The following is a 25,557-nucleotide window of genomic DNA, read 5'->3' as shown; positions in this document are numbered from 1 at the left end:
TTTTCCAACTTTTTTGAAACCAACAATTTTCATCATTGACTTTCCTTTTTACCATAGTTAATTTCAATTTTAAATAATAACAAATGAGTTTATTACTTATATCTTGAAAAAGGAAATAACTGTTAACAAAGTCTAACAAAAGAACAATAAATAAACAAACTCACCAACGAGTTAGTCATTAATTACCTCGGTGCAAATATAAAGAAACCCAGCTGGGTAAACAGCAATAAAAATGAAAGAACATTGAAGTAGAAAGAATATCGTCACAAAGTAAGCTGTATTTAACAAAATTATAAATTGTTTTGGGAAATTCCACTGTCTACGAGCATAAGGGTTTCCCGTGAACCGCTAGGTCACATCGTTGTTCTCGTTGTATAGAATGTAGGAGTGAAGGGGCATTGCAGGAGTCAAATGACTGTAGAGGGGCTCGCTCCCCTCCAGCTCTGCGGACCGAATAAGTGGGAGTAAGGGCCAAACGTGGCCCGCGGGCCACTAGTTCGTCAAACCTAACCTAGAATATTCGAATGTTAAATTATTCGAGTAGAACCAACCCGATCGTATGACCGTATCCGTTGCTCGTCATGATCTAACTAAATATTACAAGGAGTATAGCCGAAACAAGCACATTGTATTTTCGATAAATTTAAGCTACGGATGTTATCAATTTATGGTGTATGCGAATATGAAAAATACGTGCAAAATGTTTGCAGAATATATATACGTATGCAAAATGAAATATCAATATCACGATTGTTAACTTATGTATTCTGCGTACGTTCTGTATGGATCATATTAATATACGTCAGAAATTTATGAAAAACGTAGTTTACTGAACAATGTAATCGAATACAAGCGCAATAGGATAAATACAGGATACGGAAAAATAACGCGAACAAACATTCTTCGATCAAACGAAGCTTAAAATAAAAAGTAATAATAAAAACAAGAACATTGGAGAACTAATTGTTCAGACGGGTTCGGGATTACAGATGAATTCAAATATTCATTGCAGAACGCAGAAATATTTATTTACATTACTTTAAGGCATCCTGTATTTATTGCTCACATTCGAAGAGAATCGAAGTAATAGAGAAATGTTTACAATTAGTTATTTTAAAGCTTGCAAATCTTTAGAATAGAGGTATTAGAATACTTAGTGTTCGAACAGTAATTCCCACTTTCGAGACTTAATTTTTACCTCGGATTCAAGAGCTGGAATCATTCACTGTTCGTTTATATAGTATGAGCGATACAAGAGACTCGCAGCAGCAGACTATAGCGATCCTTGTATGCCATAAAGCGTCACCTTGAGAGGAAAATAGCTACCTGCACCGTTTTCGAGCAAACTGATGATCACAAATTTGTCACTTGAAAACGGGAATTACTGTATTTGAAATCTTAGGAAGTCGATAACTTTTATTTGTAGAATTCAGAGTTTCTCTTCGTACGAAATGAAACAAATACGTTTCAAAGAAATTTCAAATGGATTTATTTATTTGTTTACAGCAATTATCAATTTCGTCCGCGGTTTGCTCAAAATTTGGACACCAGCGAAGGTGTGCATGCTGGAGAACTGACCAGTCGTCTCTTGTCTTGGAGGAGTCGAAATCATCGTTCCATAATCCAGCAGGTAAGTTTGTATTTTCTTTCTGTCAGAGTCAATCCGCATGGCAAACAAGGCTAGAACTACTTGTCAAAATCATAACAAATAAACGGGCTTAAATAGAAAAAAAAAGTTCAACTTCTTCATTTTTTGAAATTGTATTTTTATTAAATACGTAATTATCGTCTTAAAAGAAGATACTTAAGTATTTTAATTTCTATCGATTTGGTCTATATAATGTGCCAACTGATTTTTCATAGAAATGAAATTTACATATTGCAGTGAGAGGGATAAAATGTTTTGCGTCAAAAACAAAAATAATTTACAATTTTCCAACAAATTGCAACCTGATATTTAGTTTCAAATTACTGCTCGTAACGAGCACTTTCGTGTCCCTTTTTATACGTTATTTCCTAAATTTTACTGAAAGCTACTCGTGCATCGTGCATTAATGCACTTACGCTATAAGTAATGCACATGCCGTGCGATGCATTAATGACGATGATACGCTGAATTGGTGAACAAGGTAATACGCAGCATCCGTGCTAAACTGTCCCACTGCTACCAACCATCGTGGAAAATTCATATTTTCAACCGACAAAGAACGAATATGGGTATATTAATTATAATATTCACAAATTGATTTTACAGTACTTGAGTGTTCTGGAACTATTCTCACAAACTTCGTAAACAAATTAGTGGGTAGAACAGTTACATCATGTTTCAGTTGAAAAGTACATTCTTGAATCAAATTATGAATTTAACAAAATAAGCTGCTTAATTGCTACTTAAATTTTTCAGTTACCCAACATAAATAATAATTTAAATTCCTCCAAATGAATGATAACTTAAGTTCTTAAATTACTTGAAACAGATGATAATCTATATCCGTAAAATACTCCAATAGATAAAAAATAATTTTAAATTCTTAAAATCTTAAAATACTCCTGTAAATAAGAATTAAAATAACAATTACATTCTTAAGTTACTTGTCTAAAAACAATATAACGTTTAATCGTTTAAAAATAATTGTCTTCCCCTATGTGGAAAATTGTCGATTTTCGTTTGTAAATCGCATCTGCATGTATATTACCATTTTTCGGATCGTTTTCCATGAAAACGAAAAGTCAAACAAAAGATTATATTTTCATATTTTCTACTTTTATTACCATATAAAATCATCGTCTTTTATAGCTTCATTACGAATTACTTTGTACGATGTATGAAAAGTACAAAAGTACAAAAGTACAAAAATAAAATGTATATATAAATATTTCTCAATTGATCTTGGAAGGTCACCCAACATCTATGGTTTTCTGTTAGCGAAAATTTTTGATGCAATATTTTTTTTCCTTTGATGTAATATTTTCATGATCAAGGTCACAGCAGTTCGCCGACATCAATGAACGCTACGCATTATACGCGGCATCCCTTTGCGTATGCGCTTCTGTGTATTTATTTTTTTCCCTGCCTCTCCCTCACGGTGCAAAAGGGGCGAACACGGTGAAATTGCAAGAAGGGATGGCATTTAATTCGTGAGCATGCGCCACGACCATAGGGGAGTTATTGCAGAGGGGTTGCCTCTCTTTGGGGCGATGTTATTGATCAGAGCTTCTTCTTCCTTTCGAAATGGCTCAAGTGTATCACGCTATGGGGCATAGAGATTTGATTTTGTTCGTCCTTCGCGTGTACTCTTGGATGCAATGATAAATAAAAATCAATAAACTTCCTTTGAGATTTCAAAGAGGATGGCTGAATCTTCGTAACGTTCCTGTTTATCAATCTTTTAGAATCTTTAAGGATACCTGCTAGCTGTATAGTCATTACATTAGGAAACGAGCAATGAATCATTAAATAGTTATTAGGATTATCAATCGAAATAAGTTCTTTCGTTTAGGTTCTATTCCTAGTTTCGAAACATGCTAATTCTATTTAAAACTCCGAAATAGATTGTATTTCATATTTTGAAATAATTTATATTTCAAAATATATAAATTATGTTTTAAATTTTTAAATAGGTAATACTTCGGTTTTCGAAGTACACAAGGTTACACAAGGTTACACAAGGTATTCCATTGAAGTTAACACAACGAAATATCTTGTAGACAACTATAATTAAAAAAAAAACGTGAAACATGTCTTCTATGAAACACCTTTTTTTATGATTTTGGGAAGGAATTCAAATGATATTATTAGTTCCTTAATACGTGGGCATTTCGAAGGTTATTTCGAGGTCAACTTGTTTTTATATATATATTACTTTGTCTGAAACATTTTTTGGTAAAATTTCCATTTCTTAAAATATTTACAGAAATATCTACAAAATTGTTTCAGTACTAGATTAATTTTCTACATTAATTACATTAATAACAATGTACAGATATATTTTTTTGGATAATAGTGACCTCCACCTTCGAAACACTCATTTATAGGTTTAGTAAATGATCAATATACAGACAACGTTTCCCTTCTGATATTTCGATAGGCAATTGTGATTCACTCTTTCATATTTTCTCGAATGATAGGTGGATCGTAACTTTGAAAATCATTCTGAAATTCTTGATATGAAGAGACTTTGTATCGATAGGACTTGCAACGCTTTAAAATTCGCCGTAACTTTGATTCATCGTAAATCAAAATCATTTAAATTTTTTCCGTAATTGTTAAGTATTACATATTTAACTGATAGTGTATTATAAATTAATAAATTCGAACGACGCTCGTTGTAAAAAAAAGCTCCAAAGGAATGAAACAATATATCACAAATAGAATGTTAAGCGGGATAAAACCGCTCTAGAGCCGCACAACCACTGATAATAGCAAATCTTGTTTTATCTGATGAGGAAAGAGAATATATTCCGTGCCACTTGATAATAAAAAGCAGTGATAAGGAGTAATATTAAAAAGTGGCTTGAATGCAACTATTCTTTAGCTATCAGTAAATGCAGAGACATCGATTCGTTACTCAATCAAGAAATGTCTGAGAATTAGTCTCTAACGAGAAAAAGACAAGGAAGTTTGATTAGATACACGAGATAAGACAGCCAACGGTCGTGAAATAATTGTAAACAAATGTTTTATAATATACATACGAAATACCTTGAAATGAAATAAAGAGAGGAAAAGAAAACATTGTTTTACGTAAAAAAGAATATATATTCTCTTGCGTGTAAGTGAGTGAGTGAGTGAATGAGTGAGTGGAAGAGAGAAAGAGAGAGAGAATCATTTACGTAAGAAATAAAGATTTTTATTCAAAATGTAGCGGTACATATACATGAATCTAAAAGAAATAAAATGCTGTTATTAAAATCTAACTTCGATAATATTGAGCGTGTGTGTGACTACGAGGATAAATCAATATAAAAATGCAGACAGAGATATTTTATATGAGAAATAAGAAATTATTTTAAAATAAACTTAAATAAGATCTAATATAGTCAATTGTGGTTTAATGTGAATTAAATTCAGAAATAACTTTTATAATAATTTGTAGTAAAGTGTTTCGTACGAAAATCTGCGTACGAAACCTGCAACAGTGTTATGTAAGATTTAGAATGAAAGAGTAAATCAATTTTAAAAAGCAGGGAGAGAACTAGAACTTTCACGTCATACAGTTTGTACACAAGGAAAGAAAATTTATTTAAAACATAACACGATTTGCCTAAAAGAGAAAATATAATTTCGCGGAAGATATTTAACGGAAAAGTGAATAACTATGTAAAAATAGGGCAATTTTGCATCAGTGTGAGAGTGAATACAACGCTCAAGAAAATTAATAAATTGTTAAGAATATAAAAACAAATTTGTTTACGTAATCTAGTAATATCTTTTTTGAACAATTAATTTATATATATTTTAGTATATCGAAACTTGTAATGGATTGGACAACCTATCAAGCAATAAAATCATTTTAGTTGGGGATCCCCTAATTACTTTGACTGTTACAGATATAGACAGGGGGAATTTTAAAGCGAGTATGAGGGAGCAGTTTAATACTGTAGAACAGGAAGAAGAATGAGATGATGTAACAGTAATTTCGTATGAAAGATCAAGGTAGAGGCGTCATACGAAAAAAAAATCAGGCATCATACGAAAAAAAAAGGGTAAAATAAACAAGGCTTTTGCACAAAAAACCGAGTAGTAAAATATAACATTCATACAAATAAATTTGTAAGAATTTAATCAATCGAGCGAATCAAAAAACTAAATAGAGAAATAACAAGTTTCTACGAAGGAAATAAAGTGACGTGTCAGAAGAATGACAAATTATAAAATTATTGAGATCTTGACATTTGTTAATGGTACCGCGTATTTGTTTAATACTGTATTGTAAATATTAAAAAAATAAATTCAATGACCTTTAAGAAAGTAACATTGAAATGACCTTTACTCTCAAATCATACATATTTGTTTTTTACTTGTATGTTTTTAGAACAATTACCATTTGTTAGAAAATACATAACATTTTCATGTAAAATGTAAAAATGTAAATGATATTCAATTTCGTATTTCTCGTATAATTTGTATACAATTATATTATGGATTATTATATAATTTACTAAAGAGAACCGAAATTGCGGTCAGAAACATTAAAATTAAACTACAAGGATTGTTGAGACTAATACAATGTTAATTTTTTCGAAAATCAATAAACAAGCCGGATGACAGCTGGTATTGACTCACCCTGTATTGAGTTAGAAGAGAAAAAACGGAATTCATCCAAAAGCATAAGTGGGATTACGATACCCAGAGCGAGTAGTCATGAGCGAGGGAGGGAGAATAGAGAGAAACGGGATAAAAAGAGAGAGTGGAAAGAGAACGACAGAAGTCGCACAAAGGAGCGGGCTAGAGAGAGAGTGAGAGAGAGAAAGAGAGAAGGAATCGAGTGACTCAGTGATGGCGTACAGCAGCCAGGCCGAGCCCAGCTGTTCTTCGATCCCCTAACCTACGCTAGTTTATTTCAGCCACCAACACCACGCGATTCCAAACACTTTGTGATCTTTCGTAGCTTCGTTATCTGACGACCTTCCGATTTTATCAGTCTCGTATCACCTTTCTCTCTCTTTGTGTGTGTGTTTCGTTACTCGTGTTAATCCTCGCCCAACCGGACAAAAAGAGAAATAAAAACAAAGTGACCGACCGTTAAGAAACACTTCGTCCGCGTTGAACAGTGAATCGATTGTGAGCCGTGCGTTTACGTCTAGACACCGGACGTTTCATACTTCTCGAAGCAATAGTGACGACTCGATCGTGCTTCGAAATGAATCGCCCCCGTCGACCTATCGACGCGAGATTTCCATGCTGTAGAGAAACAGTGCGTAACTTTTCGTACGCAGTCTATCTCGTTATCGTCCTTCTTTTGACTGGTCTTGGCCCTTGAACCAAGGGCCCTTTGCCTTCGTGGCTCCTCTTAGCTTCGTCCAACCGAGAAAATAACGAATCGAACGTGACGTTACGATACGGATTGCTCTATGGAGCGTTTTCGAGTGGAGACTCTCGAAGTGACGCGTTTTTACGGTGCGATGGGTTACAGTCGATCTTTGTAATCGAAGTTGAAAGGAACCCGATATTTTAATGATTGGGGATCGATTTGCACGAATCTTGCTAGAAACTGTGCGCTGCTCTCGAGAAATTTGGAAAACGATCCTTGAAGGAAGACAAGGAGGCCGCAAAAGTCTATTTAAATCGAAATACATATTCGACGGAGTGAGATATTGGAATCGAGGTGTAGTTTAAGAAATATCAAAGCAAAAAGTATCAAATATTTGTTCATATCATTTCCGATTTTCCTCAAACTTTCATCTCTTGGACAGAAAATTAGAAGGTGAGTGGAATGAAACGTTGACGTCATGTTGATAAAGAAAATAGATTTTCCTTCTTTATCTGTCGCCGCAAAAGGTGCGTCCGGTCGATTTACGAAACGAATGGCAAAACGTGGGCTGCAAACGAGTAACAGCGTACAACTATAAATGGAACCTGCATTGCTGAAGTATATGACACAAAGAAAATGTAAACTAGAGATAAAAAAGTTAAAAAAAACTTCAATTCTCTCCAACTTAAGTACTTGAATAATTGGAAATAATTACCTTTAGCACGATAATTAGCGAATTAATAATTCATCGACAAATGATAGTATTTAAAAGTTCTGTCACGCATACAAAATCGTCACATTCTAGAAACGACAATTTGCTATTGTGTACGTTAACCTACAATTCCAAAATTTGCCGACGAGACTTTCTCTTGCGTACAGAATACGATAACCTACAAAATTTTAGAAATAGTTCCTCCGGGGACCTGAAAATACTCGAAAATCGAAAATTCAAAGATATCGCATTTACGAACATTTGTGAATTCAATTTCAAGATTCTATGACGCACATTAAACGCAGCGATTGAACTATTCCACGAATTGTACGAGATCGTTCCCAACGTACGCTTCAAAGTACCTCGGAAAGCTCGAGATACGGTTTCGTGAACACACGTTCCACAAATTCTTCGCGTTTCAATCGAGAAGACCGTCGAAATTGTCAACAGACTCGTCGGGAGCGAGAAAGAAGAGAGCCCCCAACTCGACGCCGCGCGGATGAAATGCCAGAGGGACATTTTGAAAATCTTTGGTTCGACGCATGCGCGCAACAACACTCGACGCCCGATGGAGCGCGATGAAGCTGTCCCGCGGTGGATGAAGGAGGGTCGAGACCCGGAGAAGAGTTTCTGACGGTGCGCCAACGTCAGACACGCCAGGACACCGGTCGTCGCGACGCGTGAGTCGCCGGACCGACACGATTTTCTAACCTCGTCTGTAACGTACAACGTAACGTCGGAACACCACGGTTTGTTGACATCAACACAGCCGGTGCGAGAAGCATGCCGGGGGAAAACAGAGAGCACAATTCGAAAACATCTTCCGGTAGACAAGACGCTTCTTTCTCAAAAGATTTTGACTCGAGGGCTCGGAACGTGTCCATGATTCCGCTTCCTCGCGCGATGCAAGTTCCGCCGCCGAATCCAAAGACCGTTAAGACGGAGAAGAATCGATTGAGACTCATCATGGAGAATAAAGCGCTAACGGACGTCTTTGAGAAGGAGAGGAAGATCAACGAGAATACGTCCGCGGACTATCGGGTGTCCTGCGCGAGGGAATCGAGAGACTGCAACCTGTCCTACAACACGTATCGATGTCCTGTAAGAAAGGTGATTCTCTGCGTTCGGAGGTTCTTGTTTTGCTCATCGGTGTTCATCGATCATCGATGAAAATAGAATTCAGGGGGGCTCGGAAGGTGGAAAGGTGGGGGAGATATAGTGTCAACCCCTGTTTTACACATACGGTGGTTTATAAATGGGCAATTCAAGATTTTGACAATCGAGGGAGACATGTGTGGCATCTTCGGGCATTTGAGTCTATTGGAGTGTGGTACTATGATTAATTTGTAATCTGTGGTTCAGTTGGTTCTGTTTGATTTCTGGTAAAGTAGGTATTTTGAGAAAATTTGTTACATAATGCACTTTTTGTTTCTTTCGACTGTTCTAGATTCGAAACAAATTTTCAATAGTATTTCGTATAGGGTATCTCTATTTCTTTTCTGAGCTCCATATGCATGACTTTGAATGCTAGCTCTGTTCTTTACCACTCATTTGATCTTGACTTTGTGTTAAATTGAACTTTTAGTGAAGTCCTTGGAAAGATATCTTTTTATTTTCTTAGCCGTTATACATTTATCAAGGTTGAATTTTTATTGAACTGGATATTAATATTCTCGATATAGTTCCATTTTCTTCATAATTGTATCGTTAATTTTAGAATCGAATCAAATCTCCATATTCTTAATCTAGTACTATTTCTTAATTTTCAATTTTATAAAATTTTCTCACAATAGTTTCGGAATACTATTTTAATATTCTCTAAATTGCTTCATGTTTATTAAATTTTTCATTTTTAAAATTTGATTAAATTTCCGCATCTATATATTTTTCATTATATTTTAATATTATTTAGATTGTTTTTTCATGTTCGTGAAATTTTTTGTTTGGTAAAGCCTTTGAAATTTGTTCACATTATTTTTAAAGTACTATTTTAATATTTTCCAACTTTCATTTACACGTTCACTAAATTTTTTGTTTAAAAAAGTTTTTTAAATTCGTCACTAACGTTTTTTGCAATATTTTTCAAGTATGATTTTAATAGGTTTTTACATATTCATTCAATTTTTAGTTTTAAATATATTTACAAAATTCTCTAGATCGTTTTTACACGTTCGTTAACTTTCTTTTTTTTAAACATTATTTTCAAATTCCTGTTTCAAAAAATTGTTCACAATATTTTTCATTAAAATACTTTTTACATAAAAATTATGCACGAGTAATATTACGTAGAATATATTGATAACAGCATATTTTTTGTTTTGTTTTTTAACATTAACAAATAGATTTTACTCGTAAATGAAATAGGAACAATGATGCAACAGCGTTAAAAATATAGATTGACTCTTTTCTGCTTTGATTTCTTCGATTTTTGTGCACAATGTCACATTCAATTAACGGAATAATTTATAAAGGAATTCTCCTAAAAATTTTTAATCGATGCGATTAATATTTCCATGCGATAATGAGTCACGCTTATCGTCGCACCTTTCGAAACACCAACCGGAAGGTTGCTTTCGTCTTTTTCGCACCACTGATTAGCATGCTCTGTTTTCTCTCCACATTACAACTTTAAACCTTACCCACTCACGAAAGATGTGTGTAATCTGGTAACTTCTCTAATTCAAACATCAACGCGAATGACCTAGTTTTTATTTTTGTGCAATGTTTGTTCTCGTTATTGATTTATTTCCATATTTCAGTTGCGCGTATTAGAAGTTTTGCACACGTCAAATTTTCAGTTACTTTGTTCTAAGCATGTGCAAAATGATTAATCGAGAATAACGTCATGAACACAGTATTATCTAACAAATCTGTGGCACTGGATTTAAGTGACTAAATGATGATTCCATTATTATCTAACATTACGTAATGAATTATTCACAAAGAGAGTTATATAGTCTGATTTGAGAATTCGTAGTAATTTATTAGTTTACTTGTAGCAATTTATTAATTTACTTGATAATTTTTCATATTTTTTTCGACAAAGGAAAGAATCTATTTCTTTGAGTAACACTACATACAATGAAATAAGTAGTGTTATATGAAAAGTAATGCAAAGTGAGTACCATTAGGTACGAATGGAATAAAAATTGAGAATTTAAGATTTACTATTTTAAATCTTAATTATTTACTTGTTAATAACTTGATAAAGTGCTTGCAGATAGTTTCTCTGCATCATGTTCATAAAAACAATTCAGCTCATTGTTACGTGCCTCTAATGTAACCGCTTCGTTAATTAATAAATTATCGAAAACATTATTTCAAAATTCATCGACTTTGACTTTGTATAAACCAATGGGTACAAAGTTTACATCAATTTTTTATCTTAACAAGACATTCTCTAAAATCTGTTAAATTTCTTCTTTTCTAAACACAATATTCATTGCATGAGCATTTAATAATAGTATTTGCAAGATTGCCAAGTTGATGATTTTTGAATCGCTTTTCGATGACCTTCAAAATGTTTTTTACGAACGAAAGAAATTTATTTCACAATTTTGTACTCATTTAAATTTATACTTCTTTTTGCTATACTTAAACATATCTTAAAAATGATTTTCGAATAAAAACTATACAATGTGTCTCAGGATTAAATAGCCAACCGGTGTCTAAGATTTGATATGAAAAAAAATCCTATAAATATAGTCGTACAAACGTTTTATAAAAAAAATTGTAACAAAAATATGAAATCATGACAAACTTTCTCTTAGTATATTATAGCGTACGAGTAAGCCGATAATATTCGTGTAATGTATTCGTACACAATGTGTTTATTATTTGAAATCACTGAAGATGATTCATGTGGCTTCTATTGGTACTGACAGCTATCAGTTTAATTGTATAATTTCGTACCGAAATACCACGATCATTTTCAAGCGAAGAATATATAGTCATTCGTTTCGTCTATGGTTTCTGTAACGGTAATGGTCGAGAAATTCGTTACGCTTATTTTTAACCGCGTCAATCTTGTATTGACAAGTATTTTGAAATGTAGTAGTAACAGTAAGAGATTAATAATAGCTACATCTATCATCTTCAGCGATGTCAACTCGCATAAACACATTATATTAATTTCATCGACTAATTCTTACACCATAATGTACTAAAAGGAAATTCGCCATTATTTCATATTTTTATTCTAATTTTTTAATAAAGCGTTTATACGACTCTATTCATAGGACTTTTTTCTCATTTTTTTCTATAATGGAAGATTTTAAGATTGGTTGTTAAATCTCGAGGCAAGCTGTATAATTGAATTACTAATTATTGAAGTACCAATTATTATATCGTTAATTTGTAATTGAATTACCACGAACTGCTGTTTCGTTAATTCTGCGTCAAGTTTAACGCGAACGGTTTATTCAGAAGTGAAGTAAACATTCTTCATTAGTAGCCAAGCGTTTAAATTGTCCGTTGAAGTGGTTTAACATGTCGTTGGAATTTATTACGTAGACTCTTGATTACTTCTCACGATGGCACTATTTCGACGATGGCACAATACACAGCACGTTCGCTCGCTTTGTCACTTTATTTCTTACAATTGAACCGAAATAGGGCAAAGAAGAACTCTTGTGGGGTAATTCTATCGCGCTGGTGCTCGCGTTTAAGACGTTAGGAAATTCTTCGAGTTGTCAGTCGAGGGCAGAATTTATTTAACATGTATACAATTATATGGAGTTTGCTTTTCGGTATATTATTATGTATTTTCAATTTCTGTTTTATAGAGATATTTTTGCCAATTTCTTAGAGAAGACATCTCTACGAGAACGATTTTTACATACTTTCTAAAACCGCATTTTATTAACTGTCGGATCAAAATTTAGAAATTCTTAATTTCTTCGTTTTGAGATTTACTCTTCCGATGATATTTTATGTGTATATATATATATATATTACTACATACAAAGTATTGTTAGAATATTTATTTTTGTACTTGTATATTATATTTATGCGTATATGTACCTCAATGCTCTTCGTAAATAATTTTGATTTCATTTTATTTTTTTTGTACTTTGATCCCTAATTTTATTCTAATAATTGTAGACATTGTCGGATGACGTGATCGTTATATTTGACCGCTGCATCGCTTATCAATTTTTGTCTTCACAGTGATTCATTCGAATCGTAGTAGTTTAATCTCATTTTACGCAAGACGATTATAGTATCTCTTTTATCTTGAATTTGAGAAACCGTGACTCCTCTGAAAATCGTTTCTAATCATCGATGGTATCGGTGAAGGAAGTTTTTTTCTGAACTTGAAAAAGGTTCGACGACGAACGTGTGGTGTACTGCTAGCGTACGTGTCGTACGTGACTAAAATACACTTCCTTGCTTGACCGTGTCGAAAATAAAAAATACGGCTTGCACAGAATCGATGTTCCGGAAGTAGTAATACTACGCGAAGCCAAAAGTCAACGCGAGGTGATACATTGTTATCGTTGAAGTCTAATAATAAAATTGATCAAAAATTGAAGTAATCGGAGGTGTGATACGAGAGGAGTTCCTATCAGTAAAATCAAAGTACGACTAGAAAAAAGAATTATATACATTTAAACGTATCTTCATTTTTGAATATTGTTCCCCATAATTGCTATATACTTTTCAGATCTTGAAATTAACTTTTACACGAATTCGTGAAAAGTAATTTTGTTCTTTGGTGTAAAAATGTTCGGTAACAGCTGTCTTTACAAGGTCGTCGTTGAAAAATCGATCCTCACGTAAATTCTTTCTCAAATTTGTAACAAAAAACAATCACTGAGTGCCAAATATCGATTTTAGGGTGGATGGTTCTTCGGAGCAACTTTGGCAACGTAAGCCGTTTACATAAGAATTTTATCACGGCTCTTGTTTTGTATAATTTTATATAATTTTATTAGACATTTTACCAACTTTCCAGAATCGTTCATAGTACTCGTGTACAATTATAAAAATACTGCTAACAGTTTTGAGAATTTATTAACTCCCTTTTTACATAAAATTGTAACGTTATACTCATACTTTAGAAAATAATAATATGACACGAGCTGTACCTTAAAGTATCATTCGATATAATAATTTTTTCGAAGCAACGCTAATTTTGGAAACTAATTCAGTAACAAAATTAATAGCCTAAATTACTCGTGCAAAGTATCAAAATGAACTGTATTTAGTTTAACAATATTATTATAAATACCCTGCTGTTACAATTAGAAAGGAATTATGAATGAATTATATTTTAAATATAAAATCATCAAGTTAACGGATCAAAAACCTTAATGATTGTACTTTTACACAAAAAGTAGTAATCGAGATTAAACACCCTGGACTAAAATTCATGGTAAAAATCGACTTAGGAAGATTCTATAGCTCGAAACAAGATGAAAATATACAATAATAAAATTGTAACAGAGTTAAAAATTGTAACTTTGTTCGAAAATCCAATACTCGTACACCTAATTGTTGATTGGCATTACGGATTTCATTACAAACATTTAAAGTGTTCTTCGCACATTTTGTGTATTGATAAGTAAATATCGACAGTAAACAACATTTAATATTGTATCTTGTACAAAAACAATTACAATAGCTGTATGTAGTAAAATTCATAACACCAGTTATTGAATAAATGTACGTGTGCTAGATTTTCAAATACATTTTGCTCGAAAACGAAGCCTTCGATGCAATTTTATTATTCTTCATTTTTACTACAAATTTTGGTCCATGGTGTACAATATAATGGTTTAATGGAAGAATATTTTCAGTCTCTCACATATAATATTTTTAACGATTTTTAAATTTTGGTCCATGGTGTACAATATAATGGTTTAATGGAAGAATATTTTCAGTTTTTCGCATATAATATTTTTAATGATTTTCAAATCTTGGTCCATGGTGTACAATATAATGGTTTAATGGAAGAATATTTTCAGTCTCTCGCATATAATATTTTTAATGATTTTCCATGTAGAATATAAAATATAAACAATTATATGTATATCATTTTTCGATACGATATTTTGTTTCCGAGAAAATAAAATTTAAATATTCATGGGGTATGCACGTGTTTGAGAACAACTTGGCGAACGTCTCTGACGATTATTTGTTACTTCTATTTGTATTAGTGTTTGTAAACCTTCAATGGCTCTAATTAATTAGGAGATGGTATATCGACGAAAATAAATAATATCGTACCACTGTCAATGTTTACAAAGATTAGCACAAGTAGAGGTAACAAGTAAGGGTAACGTGTTAGCCAAACCATATTCAGTGGCACGCATGCCCGACGAATCTTCAAGATTGATTTTCTCGAAAATGAACGCTTACATTAGCAAATTTTATTCTGCATTTTCCGTGCATTTTTTCATAAAGAAAAACTTGCAACAATGTTGCGTACCATGAATTTGTCCCCACTCTGTATATTCTACCATAGATTAATACTTTCATACAGAAGAGGATCTATACACAGAGTATAAACGTTTAATAGATCTCGGTCAAAATTTAACAAAACAATTTAAAAATATTTTTTTCTCTATTAGGTATCATTTAATAATTATTTTACATTATAATTGTTTTATTTCATCTTTCTAAAGAAGTAAAAGAAAGTAGTATTATTTTGACCTTTCGATCACTTGTTGTTTAAGTTCTCTCCAGAAATATCTATTTAGAAGGTATTTTAAATTTAACAATTGGAAATATTTAATAATGACACAGCAATTAAAATGATCTGAACAACTGACTAAAAGTTATGGCGCCACGTGCTTCTTTTAAAAATGACTTGTACATCAAATTTGCTTTAACCTATATTATCATTCCATTGAAATACTTTTTTGTATTGTCATAATTAAAAATATAATTGTGTAGTCTATTTCGAGTGGAACGCTTTATATAATATTCGTCATTAGTTGGATACCTACAGTTTTCCGCGAGTTCTGAACCAACGATTTGGAAACAGAAAATAAGGTCAATTAGAATCGTCGTACATTCCCATTCAATACATTACATTTGATTTATTGCTTATAATACTAATATTTATCGTGTAGTTTCTAATGTATTTCTAGTCTAACTTTACAACGAAGCATTTTTCGAAACAAGCTTTATAGTAAATTCTGAAAATGATCGTACCGAATCCTCTCAGACGTTTTGTACATTTTAAGAAAGTTTAAAAAATGGAATGACACGTTTTACCATAGACTGATCTATAACATCAATTTTACCACTAATTGGCGCAAAATCTTGAAAATTCTTCTATTTGCGGTGCGAGATAAATATTTGTAAAAATGTTCAAGAACGTGAATTTACGCGCAATTTGTTTAAAAAAACTCTATTGTCAAATTTATTTTAACCTTGAAAAATTAAAATAAAAAGTTTATGGGGAATCGTGCGATGCAAACGATTGATTTTCTCACAATGAACTGTCAAAGTTTCGACCAATTAGAATACCCAGAGCTGTATCATATTTTTTTGGAGCACGTACAATCTATTGGCTTAAACTGTACTAATCATTTGCGACAAATGATTGCTCTCGAACTTTTATTTCCCTTACGTAGTAGATCAATAAGACGTAATAAAATGTAGAAATAATAACAAGCTTTTTTATTAATTTCTCGAGGTGAAATAAATTTGAAGCTCTTTTCAAACAAATCTTCCTCGATCTAGATGCGTGGGTTCATTGCTGAAAACCGAGACGAATATTTTATTTTACATCCTACGTATCATTAACGTAACGAACTATAAATATGGTAAGAATAAACAGAGTAGGAAGCAAATTGAAAAAAGATCAAATAAAATAGAAACCCTCTTGCAGGACAATATCGTAAAATGTACAAAAATTTAACAAAAAGCGCTTCCATTGTAATTTACGTGCAACTAAATGCAACTCGATATTAGATGTAGCCCAGGTTCTTGTTCCGCTTGTCAATTTAGTCTCTTATCTTAATTTTTCGTCCATTGAAATGAAGGTGATTCAGCCGGCGTACAATTCAGCGAGTCAGAATCCGATTTACGGATGGATTCGAGTTTTACTTGTTGAAATAGTCGTAAAAACAGCTATCCGTTTGCGATAAACAGTTTACCTAGTCGCTTCTTCGTCACAGACACGCTTCGTGACGAAGCCTTCTCCGCCTCTGCATTTATTTACATGGGGCCTCTTATCGTTCCACTGATGGCGTAAGATCGCTAGATAATAAGCTGGCAGGAGAAAGGAAACGAAGTTCCAGGGTGAAAGCTAAATAAATGCCAAGCTGTTTGTCTCTACCGTTCATTTTTTGTCTGTACGATTTCCCAGCTGAATCACGGAGGAGCTTTCGCGTGGCTAATTTGCGATTTTAACGGAACTTCTCACTGCTTAATGCTGATTTCCAAAATCTCTTGTGCTCGACATACGCGAGGCTGAAAACTTGAAACTTTTTCAGATTACTTAGTCTTAAGAAAAGAAAAGAAAAGATTACTTAAAATCTGTGTAATTATGGATCAAAACTAGGGATGCGATTAGTCGAATATTTGATAGGTATTCGAATGCTGTGAATAGATCTCGAATACTAAATTTTAATTATTGTAAATTGATATTGATATTCAAAGATTTGAGAATTCTCATACTTGGGCATTCGAAGATTTTAGAGTTCTCATACTTGTGCATTCGAATGTTTGATTATTCCTCGTACCTGTTCATTCAAATATTTCAGTATTCTCATACTTGAGCATTTCAATAGTTTTATACTAATTAAATATCATACTAATAATATTAATTGAGAATGAAGTTTCAAAATAAGCATGAACTTACGAAACTTACGGTCCAATCGTACTATTCGAATACATGTATTACGAATATCCAGATACTTGTACTGAAGTATCTAAATAATATTCGAATTCTATTTATTGCGAATATAAAAAAATTCTACAAATGTTCCTAGCCCCGGTACAAATTTAAGGTATTGGTGGATCCTATAGAAAGAACAAAAAAAATCGTAAAAGTTTCAGAGATTGGAACACGATCAACTTGATTGAATCGTCAACAATTATTCCAAAGTAGAGTCAAGGATTGATCATTGTTAAATCGTTGATCGTTTTAATCGGAACGATTATTTATTTTATTTAGCATTAATTTATTAGACGAGTAATAATATTTCAATATTTAAATAAACAATAAAATGAAAACACACAGTTGAGTCCGGTGCTTGTGTACGAGCGTACTGTGAATCATCAGGCAATTAAGAATGATTCAGCACGCCGGTAGAACGTTAACGCGTTACTTACTATGCAACTATAAAATTGAATAATATACCTCGCAACGATGGTAACACAATTACGTTTAATTACACAGCTTATTTACTTTTTTTTTACGGAACAATTATAAGTTTAAAATGAAATTTGTTATCGCGAGCAATTTTAGAAATCTTCTACAGGATACCTGTTATGTTTATTCACTGACATTTGCTCTAATGAATTATTAGCTCAATCGGAGTCAGTGGTTCGAAGCATTTTAAATTGCGTATCTCTTAATAAATGTGTGGAAAGAAAATGATACGCGAACAGTAAGAAATTATTGTGTATTGTGCAATAATTATTCGATGAATTGAACAACTATTACAATTTTAATTTTATTTAGATACAATTTCCGTACATGTTTTATTATTTATTTCCAGCTCATTCTAATACGAATTGAAACAAATTTTTTTTTTAAATTAAACAGAGCAAACGTAAAAGAGCCTTCTGTATTAATGAGGTAGTATTCTAATCAAATATAATTTCTCATTTTCAAGTGGTCAGAAAGCTTACTTTCAAAGTGTTAATCTAACCATGGTTAAACATTCTCAAAGGTATTAATTACTCTTGTATTTATAATTGTACTAGCGTTCGAGTATTCCCGAGCTTCTTAACGAATAGTTTAATTCCTAATTAAGGCAGTAAAACGTAATAAATGTCTACCAGAGTCTCGATTTAGAACATTCGTAAAGTGATCAAGATTATTCTCCTAATTTCACAATCGTAATTTTTTGAAATCTGTTGAAAGTAGAACAATCAAAATTACTTCTTATAAAATATAGAATGTTATTACTTATTTTAATTTTCAACTTCCACTTTAACTTTGCTTCGTAAAAGATCACTTCAAAATTACTTCGGAAATTATTTCGAAGTGCACTTTAATTCGATCAAAATTTGCACTAAATAATCGTGAATCGTGCAAATTTCAAAATTAAACAAAAATAAATTTTTCGAGCGAAACAAACAATAATGTTTGCCATATATTTCTCGTTGAGAAAAATAACAACACAGAGTTATCATAAAGTCATATTCATCGGTGATCCTTGTCTATTTACTTTTTTCTTCTTTATCAAACCTCTCAAAGTATCAATAATGACGAATATCTAGTTTGAATAAAAATTCATAAAGCATTTAACGATAATTCAGATTTAATCTGGTTTAGCTTGAGCAATCTTGCGCCAAAATCTTCTCTTTGAGGACATACTCAAGCAACCTTCGATTACTATCCTCGAATGTGTTTGTTTCACAATTCAAATGCATTCCACGTTATTATTCCCGGAGCAGCGTAGCGCGCAGTCCTTCACATTCATTATTCTTGCACTTCATGGATATCAGAGAAAACCGAGTGAAAGTGGCAAATAAGCAGCAACAATACCTGCTTCGGCGATCCGCGATGTTTTAATTATGCATACAGAAAGAGACAGAGTTTTCAGTGAACTGCCCTCGTTAGTTCCACACTCGTGTGTAAATTTTCTTAATATTTTCCCACTGGACGGATTTTGTTTTTAATTGAAACCAATCGTATTGTACAAATAGTCGTTTTTCGAGTATTTCCAAACAACAGTCACAAAAGAGTCGTAATCGCGTAGAAAATTACTTCAATTAAACACCCCTGTACCTTAATTTTCATCAAAGTTAGTTTATGTAAAATACACATCACTGACGTGGATCGCGCTGTACACTTCGAACGAAGAATAATTAAACAAAAGGATTCGTAACAGTAGTTCGATTTTCTCTCTCGTACGATTCTTCGTTTCTAAAATTCTACTAAAAAAGAAAATATTACACCTATCGATATTCTCGCTTCGTTTCCAGATAATTACGTTTACACAGTATCTGTCGTAAATGTTCCGTTTAAAATAAGCGATTAAAGATTGCACCGTGTATCCGGATGGAAATTGCTCCGTACACCAATGGTAGAAATCGTTTTCACGTATACAGCTAGGATTGTATCGCATCCGTGGAGCCCTAAATTCTTTCCTCTTTCGTGGTACATCGTCCACTATCGATAAACGCTCGGTTCTCCGATTGTTTCGCAGCATCGGTGATCGATCGTGGCGTATTTTTATTCGCCAGTGCTTGAAAATCGTCGGTTCGTTGCATCTGCACGAAAACCACGGAAACTTTCGCGTAGATCCAATATTTACCTTCGACGATGCTGCTCGAGTCCTGCGGCGTTTTAGCCTCCACGGAACGTTGCAGGTTCGCAACGATGACCTTTTGTTTCCCCAGAATGCCGCGAGTTAATTGCTTCTTGCACGCAGCTACGTTTCGTGCCGCGCCTAATGAACCGGTATTAACCGCGATCGTATTGTAACGACACGATCGGGAAGCATCGGGGTACGTCCATGAACCTGGGAGAAAGTGGCAGGAACTGAAGTTTTGCCATGGCTTTCGGAACGAATCCGGAGCGATACTCCTTTCTCCGGACGGTGTTTGTTTTGGTTTGTTGAAAGAGAACGGACCGCGGCGAAAAGGGGCGAGCTCAAATTGACTGGGATAAAAATGAATGAACTGCGAGGAATTCGCGAGTGCAATTTTCATCGGGTCGCGTTTCGCGCGGAATAGCGCGACAACTGGTTCCGATTTTTCATTCGTTTTCAAGGGATCTTCGAGTACAACCGATTCGAGCGAATTCGTTGAAAACCGTGCAGCGTTCTTTCTTTCTTTCTTTTTTTTTTGTTTTTTTTTTTTTTTTTTTTTTTTTTTTCATTTGAAAATTGAGGAATTTTTGTAGCAAACAATGTGATTTCTTTTCTGGCAAAATGTGTCGGCTAAAATTGACATATTTTTCTCGTGGAATTTAAGTGCCAAAATCGAGAAATTTCGTGTTTTCTTGCAAAATGTATGTGTAAAAATTGAAAAATTTCTTTTCTATTCAATGGATATAAATTTTGATTTTCTTTCTGGCAAAATTTGCGAGCCAAAATTGAAATCTTTTTTTCGTAGAATGTAAGTGTATGTGCAAAAATTGGAAAATTTATTTGCTTCTAGTCAACAAATATACATTTTCATTCTTTTTTCTAGCAAAATGTATATTTTCCAAAAATTTTGGAAATTTTATCTCTTGTATTCAACACATTTGAACCCTCGAAAGATTTGTAACTGTTTTGTATAATATTTACATAACTCGTTTGCGATAGTTACTTCAGAACAATGTTATTGGTGAAAATGTGGTGATAAAGAGAAAGATTGATGACTTATTGCACTCGATTCGAGATATTGCAACACGACGAGAATAAAGTAAACAAGAAAATATCGTTTTAATTATTGTTATTAGACAAACGATTTAATTACAGTTCTAACACCGGAAACGTAGAATCTGCTGTTTCTAATTAAAATGACTTCGTAACTGCGAGTACGTAATGTACCTCTATTTTATGTTATTTATTCTCAATTCTTTAGAACCGTAATAATTGAGAGATACAAGAGTTGGATGAAAGTATTTTGCGATGACTTATAGAATGCATAAATTCATTTCGATATTGATAATGTTTTGCATAGACATCGAAGAATTAACGTATTATAATTGAAAACCGAATCGATAAGTTATCAAGTTCCAGTGATACTAAAAGCACCAAAGTACAAAGGTATAGAAGTGGGAAAGTACTAAAGTACCAAGAAACTACTTGCATAAAGTATTTTAATGCCAAAACACCAGATATTAAGCTATTACAATCGTTAAGCTATAAATAAAATACTAAAGCACTAAGATATCAAAGTACCGACGAATTTTGAAATCAAATATTTATAATAACAAAATGCAAAAAGGCTGAAGCACTTTAATCTACCAAAATACCGAAGTATTTTACACAATATACAAAGAAATCGCAGTCTGTTATAATACCAAATTGCCGAGGTATCTTAAAATATTAAGTGCATACTTGTTGCCGCAACGTTGAATATTTACTTGATGCAATTTCATTTTCTATGAGAAGTACACGAAGAACTGACGGATGAATCACTCATATCTGTACACGATATCAGAAACATAGTAATTCAAAGAACTCTTGTTTTCAAGATAAGAATACACTTTTAGTACTAACAACGAACGACACTGCATTATTCATTATTCTTGTCTGCGTGAGGATGTTACATGATAAGGATATACTGCCCATGTTTCATTATATAATAAATTATAGCCCAAGTATTATTCTGATTGTCACTGTAAAATGACAGTATCAAGTGTTCACCAGTTTCTATGTAAGATTCCTCGAAATCTAAATACCTTCGCGATTACTCGCATAATCGTTTTATTTTTATCACTGAACATTGCTCCTATTCCATGAAAATCATTGACATACTTCGTCACGCTTTCGTTAATTTTTTTATATACATGGTAAACCGTATTTTACATAAACCGAATTACATAACTGCCATAATAGAAATCTTTTAAATACCTCTTTTAAATTATATCTCGTTGTGAACTTAATTATTTTTCTGCTTTGGGCATATAATAAACAAAATGTAATTCTATTTATTATTACATTATGGAGATACAATTCAAATAATTGTAACGAAATTTAACTGTATATACAGAATATTTCAATTTAAAATTTATGCTCCACAATATCGAAAAATTCTTGCTAGTGAGAAAGAGTTGTATTGTGTATCGACAACAAACTTGTGTACGATATCTCGCTTGCGGTTGCTTTTACAGTAAAAAGGTATGGAACAAAATTTATTCAAAATTAAATTTTGTAACCTTCTTATTCTCTACAAATTTTAAATAGAATCGATAGTAACCGAGATATCGACTTGACCCTTTCTGCCTATAATACACTACAAAAAGAGTAGTAACAGTAGTACACTGTTTATCTACGTTTCAGAGAATAAATGATGAATTAAATATTTTAGTAAAGTGAATAAACTCTAACAAAAAATATTTTGTATTTTTCAATAGCAACGTGTATGCTAACATTGAAAAAGGTAACGTGATTACTTCGAATAATAAGAAAAATCCAGGTTAATAGTGCAAATTCCCAAACTAATATATACAGTGTCCTTGCTAAAAGGAAATATGTATATGTATTGCATGTGTTGTAAATGTATGCAAGAACTTTGTACCAACTGTACCAACTCTTTCCAATCGAACGGAAAACATTATCTGCACGAAGTCTGTCTATAGTTATGCTCAATTATGTAGCGACATTTCAACTTACGTAACATAGGTAAATATTATTTAAAAGAAAAAATTGAAAAATAATATCTCATACAATGATTCGTTTGAATTATTATATTATCTTCGTTGTAAAAACAACTACATACTAAATCAAAATTAAACAGTCTTTTATCGGTAATTTTTAATCCGAGTCAATTAATTTTAAACACGGAATAATCTTCTTTCTGAAAGATGACAAATACCAACTGTAATTTACGATTATCAGTAGTTCCCGATTATGTGAAACCATGAATGTCACAAATACTTTTCACGATTTTAAACGTTGACTAATTTTTCAATTTTTCAAGAACCCGAGAAGAAAGGATTGGGATCGATAAAATATTGAATTAACTCATGAAACTATTTTTTTTCAATTACCCTTATTCGCCGTACTAAGGGAGAAAAAATTCAAATTCAAGTACCTCAATAAAGAACCGTTGTCTTCCAACCTAATTCTAATTTATTAAATATTCACCAGAAAGGAAAAATAATTGAGCCTAATTACTGTAGGCTCTTAGTTACAAGTATGACTGTTTATTCGAAGCACTGACTTTTCAATAATTTAGAATGGAAGTAAAATTTCTAAACGCATCTAAACTCGTAAACGCGAAAACGATTTAAAATATGTACCACTTTCCGAGTGAAAATCATTACAAATTCAATGAAAATTATTTAAGAAAAGAATGTCCCGTAAGCGTGTCTATGGTATTCAACGAATAAACGTACCGTTTCCCGTATTTCCGTGAAAATGATTATTATTATATCTCCCTTTCAATTCTACGTTCGTGTGACGATTGAAAAAGTGGCTTGAAAATATTCCCGATCGTTGCAAAACAATTGTACACTTGCCGCCCGCGACTAGGTAGCAAACTGCACGCTCGGCCCGGGGCTGACGCGAGTTTGACACGTCTGAATTACTGCTCGTCAACTCGACCCTCGACCGACGTTAAGCCACGGTTCTATCGAGCGACAAGTAATTATTCCTCTCGTTGTTCCAGGAGGACGCGGAGCCCTGCTACAAGAGAGCAGAAAGATTGCTCTCGGATGAGTGTCGCGTGTCCCACGAGCCAGTAGGCGTTGGCGTGGAAGGTGTCGGCTCCTGGAGGGGCCAGCGACGCCCCCACGGCATCCAGATACCTACGCCCCTGGCCAGCGTCGCGGCGCACGAGCTGGAGTCATCCGTGGACGGCGCAGCGTTCAACCCCGTCGTCGTCGCATCGGCGGCGGCATCCGCGAGATGCTCTACGGCGAGGAACGCGCTGAAAACGTCGTCGTCCTGCTCAAACGCGTCCGCCAATGCAGTCAAGTCCAGGCAGAGGTTCTACCTAGGATCTGCGATCGCTGAGACCAGCAAGGAGGATGCCATGGAGCCAGAAGTCAAGGAGGAGGACGAGCGAAGGTCGTCCACGCCGAGCCCCGAGGTAAATTTCATCGGTCACTTCGATTTTCTATCATCGTCTGTCCTCGTCCGCTTCCGTGTTGTCCTTGTCTCCCCTCCCTCGACCCAGTGTTTAGGATATTCACGAGAACAGGTCGACGTCGAAATTGATCGAGCCCCGTGTCCCTTGTCTTTCTATCCCCGTTGAACGACGAGATACGTGACTTGGTTAATTTCCAGTCGAAGAGGATACCTGTAACGCGAGCACGTCGGACCGGCGGAGGATTTTTCTAATCGGCGACGATAATTGTACGTACGGGAACAATTTCGATGCTCGATGAACGCTTTATAATTTCGGGCTACTCGTACGTGGTCGATACTTGTTCCCCGTGTGCGCTCGGTAATTACCAATCTTCGTAATTTCGAGTGTCGACCCGCGATAGCTCGAACAAGTGATCGCTAGACGAGTGACAGCTCGGTGACGGTAATTCCGTTAAAAAAATAATCTTCACTCTGTTAAACGTATATCACGATACCGAGTGCTGTATTTTAACGAGAGATCTATCCGTGAAAAACTCGAACATTGTGAAAGAAGTCTATCGAAACAACGAAGCGCGTCTGTTTACACAACCGGCGGTGTTTAGATCGTACGATCTGTTTTTTAGACGTTTCGAATTAAGATTCGTACGTACGTGCAGCAAACTACTGCATCGTTATGTAACAGAGTAATACGCGTGTTTGACGCCGCTGTTTGATCAACAGACGCCGCGATCGGTGTTTGCATTTTTTCATTCGACCTCTGGCTTCGCGGACGTTCAATAGTTGTTTTCTTTTCGCGAGAGAGATTGTATCCCAACGGAAAAGAAATGGTTGGATACCACTGGTGTTGCCTCGTGCTTGTAGAGCACTGGTATATACACGTCCACCAACGTAGCAGCGTATTGATTTTACGGAGAGGCTCATTCTATCTTTCTCTGGCTCCGCTGTGCACGCTTACGCACACGTACATTGCATTTCCTCTCTCTCGCGCTTC

General features: G+C 33.9%; 1 protein-coding gene across 4 annotated transcripts in view; it reads left to right on the top strand.

Moving 5' to 3' along the window:
• The window catches only part of LOC143151863 (uncharacterized), a 57,122-nt gene that overhangs the window by 17,878 nt on the left and 13,687 nt on the right, over positions 1-25,557 (top strand). For 3 of the 4 annotated variants that reach the window (XM_076321617.1, XM_076321360.1, XM_076321527.1), the window contains exons 4-5: positions 1,507-1,630; positions 24,145-24,567. In XM_076321617.1, coding sequence (XP_076177732.1) covers positions 1,507-1,630; positions 24,145-24,567 — 547 coding nt within the window. Of the gene's footprint in view, positions 1-1,506; positions 1,631-7,701; positions 8,797-24,144; positions 24,568-25,557 lie in introns of those variants that run through there. The other variant, XM_076321443.1, reaches the window with a different exon arrangement.

This window comes from Ptiloglossa arizonensis, chromosome 1, assembly GCF_051014685.1.
Source record: "Ptiloglossa arizonensis isolate GNS036 chromosome 1, iyPtiAriz1_principal, whole genome shotgun sequence".
Classification (NCBI taxonomy): domain Eukaryota; kingdom Metazoa; phylum Arthropoda; class Insecta; order Hymenoptera; family Colletidae; genus Ptiloglossa; species Ptiloglossa arizonensis.
The sequence above is the reverse complement of the archived record's forward strand: the minus strand, read 5'-3'. Positions and strand labels throughout refer to the sequence as shown.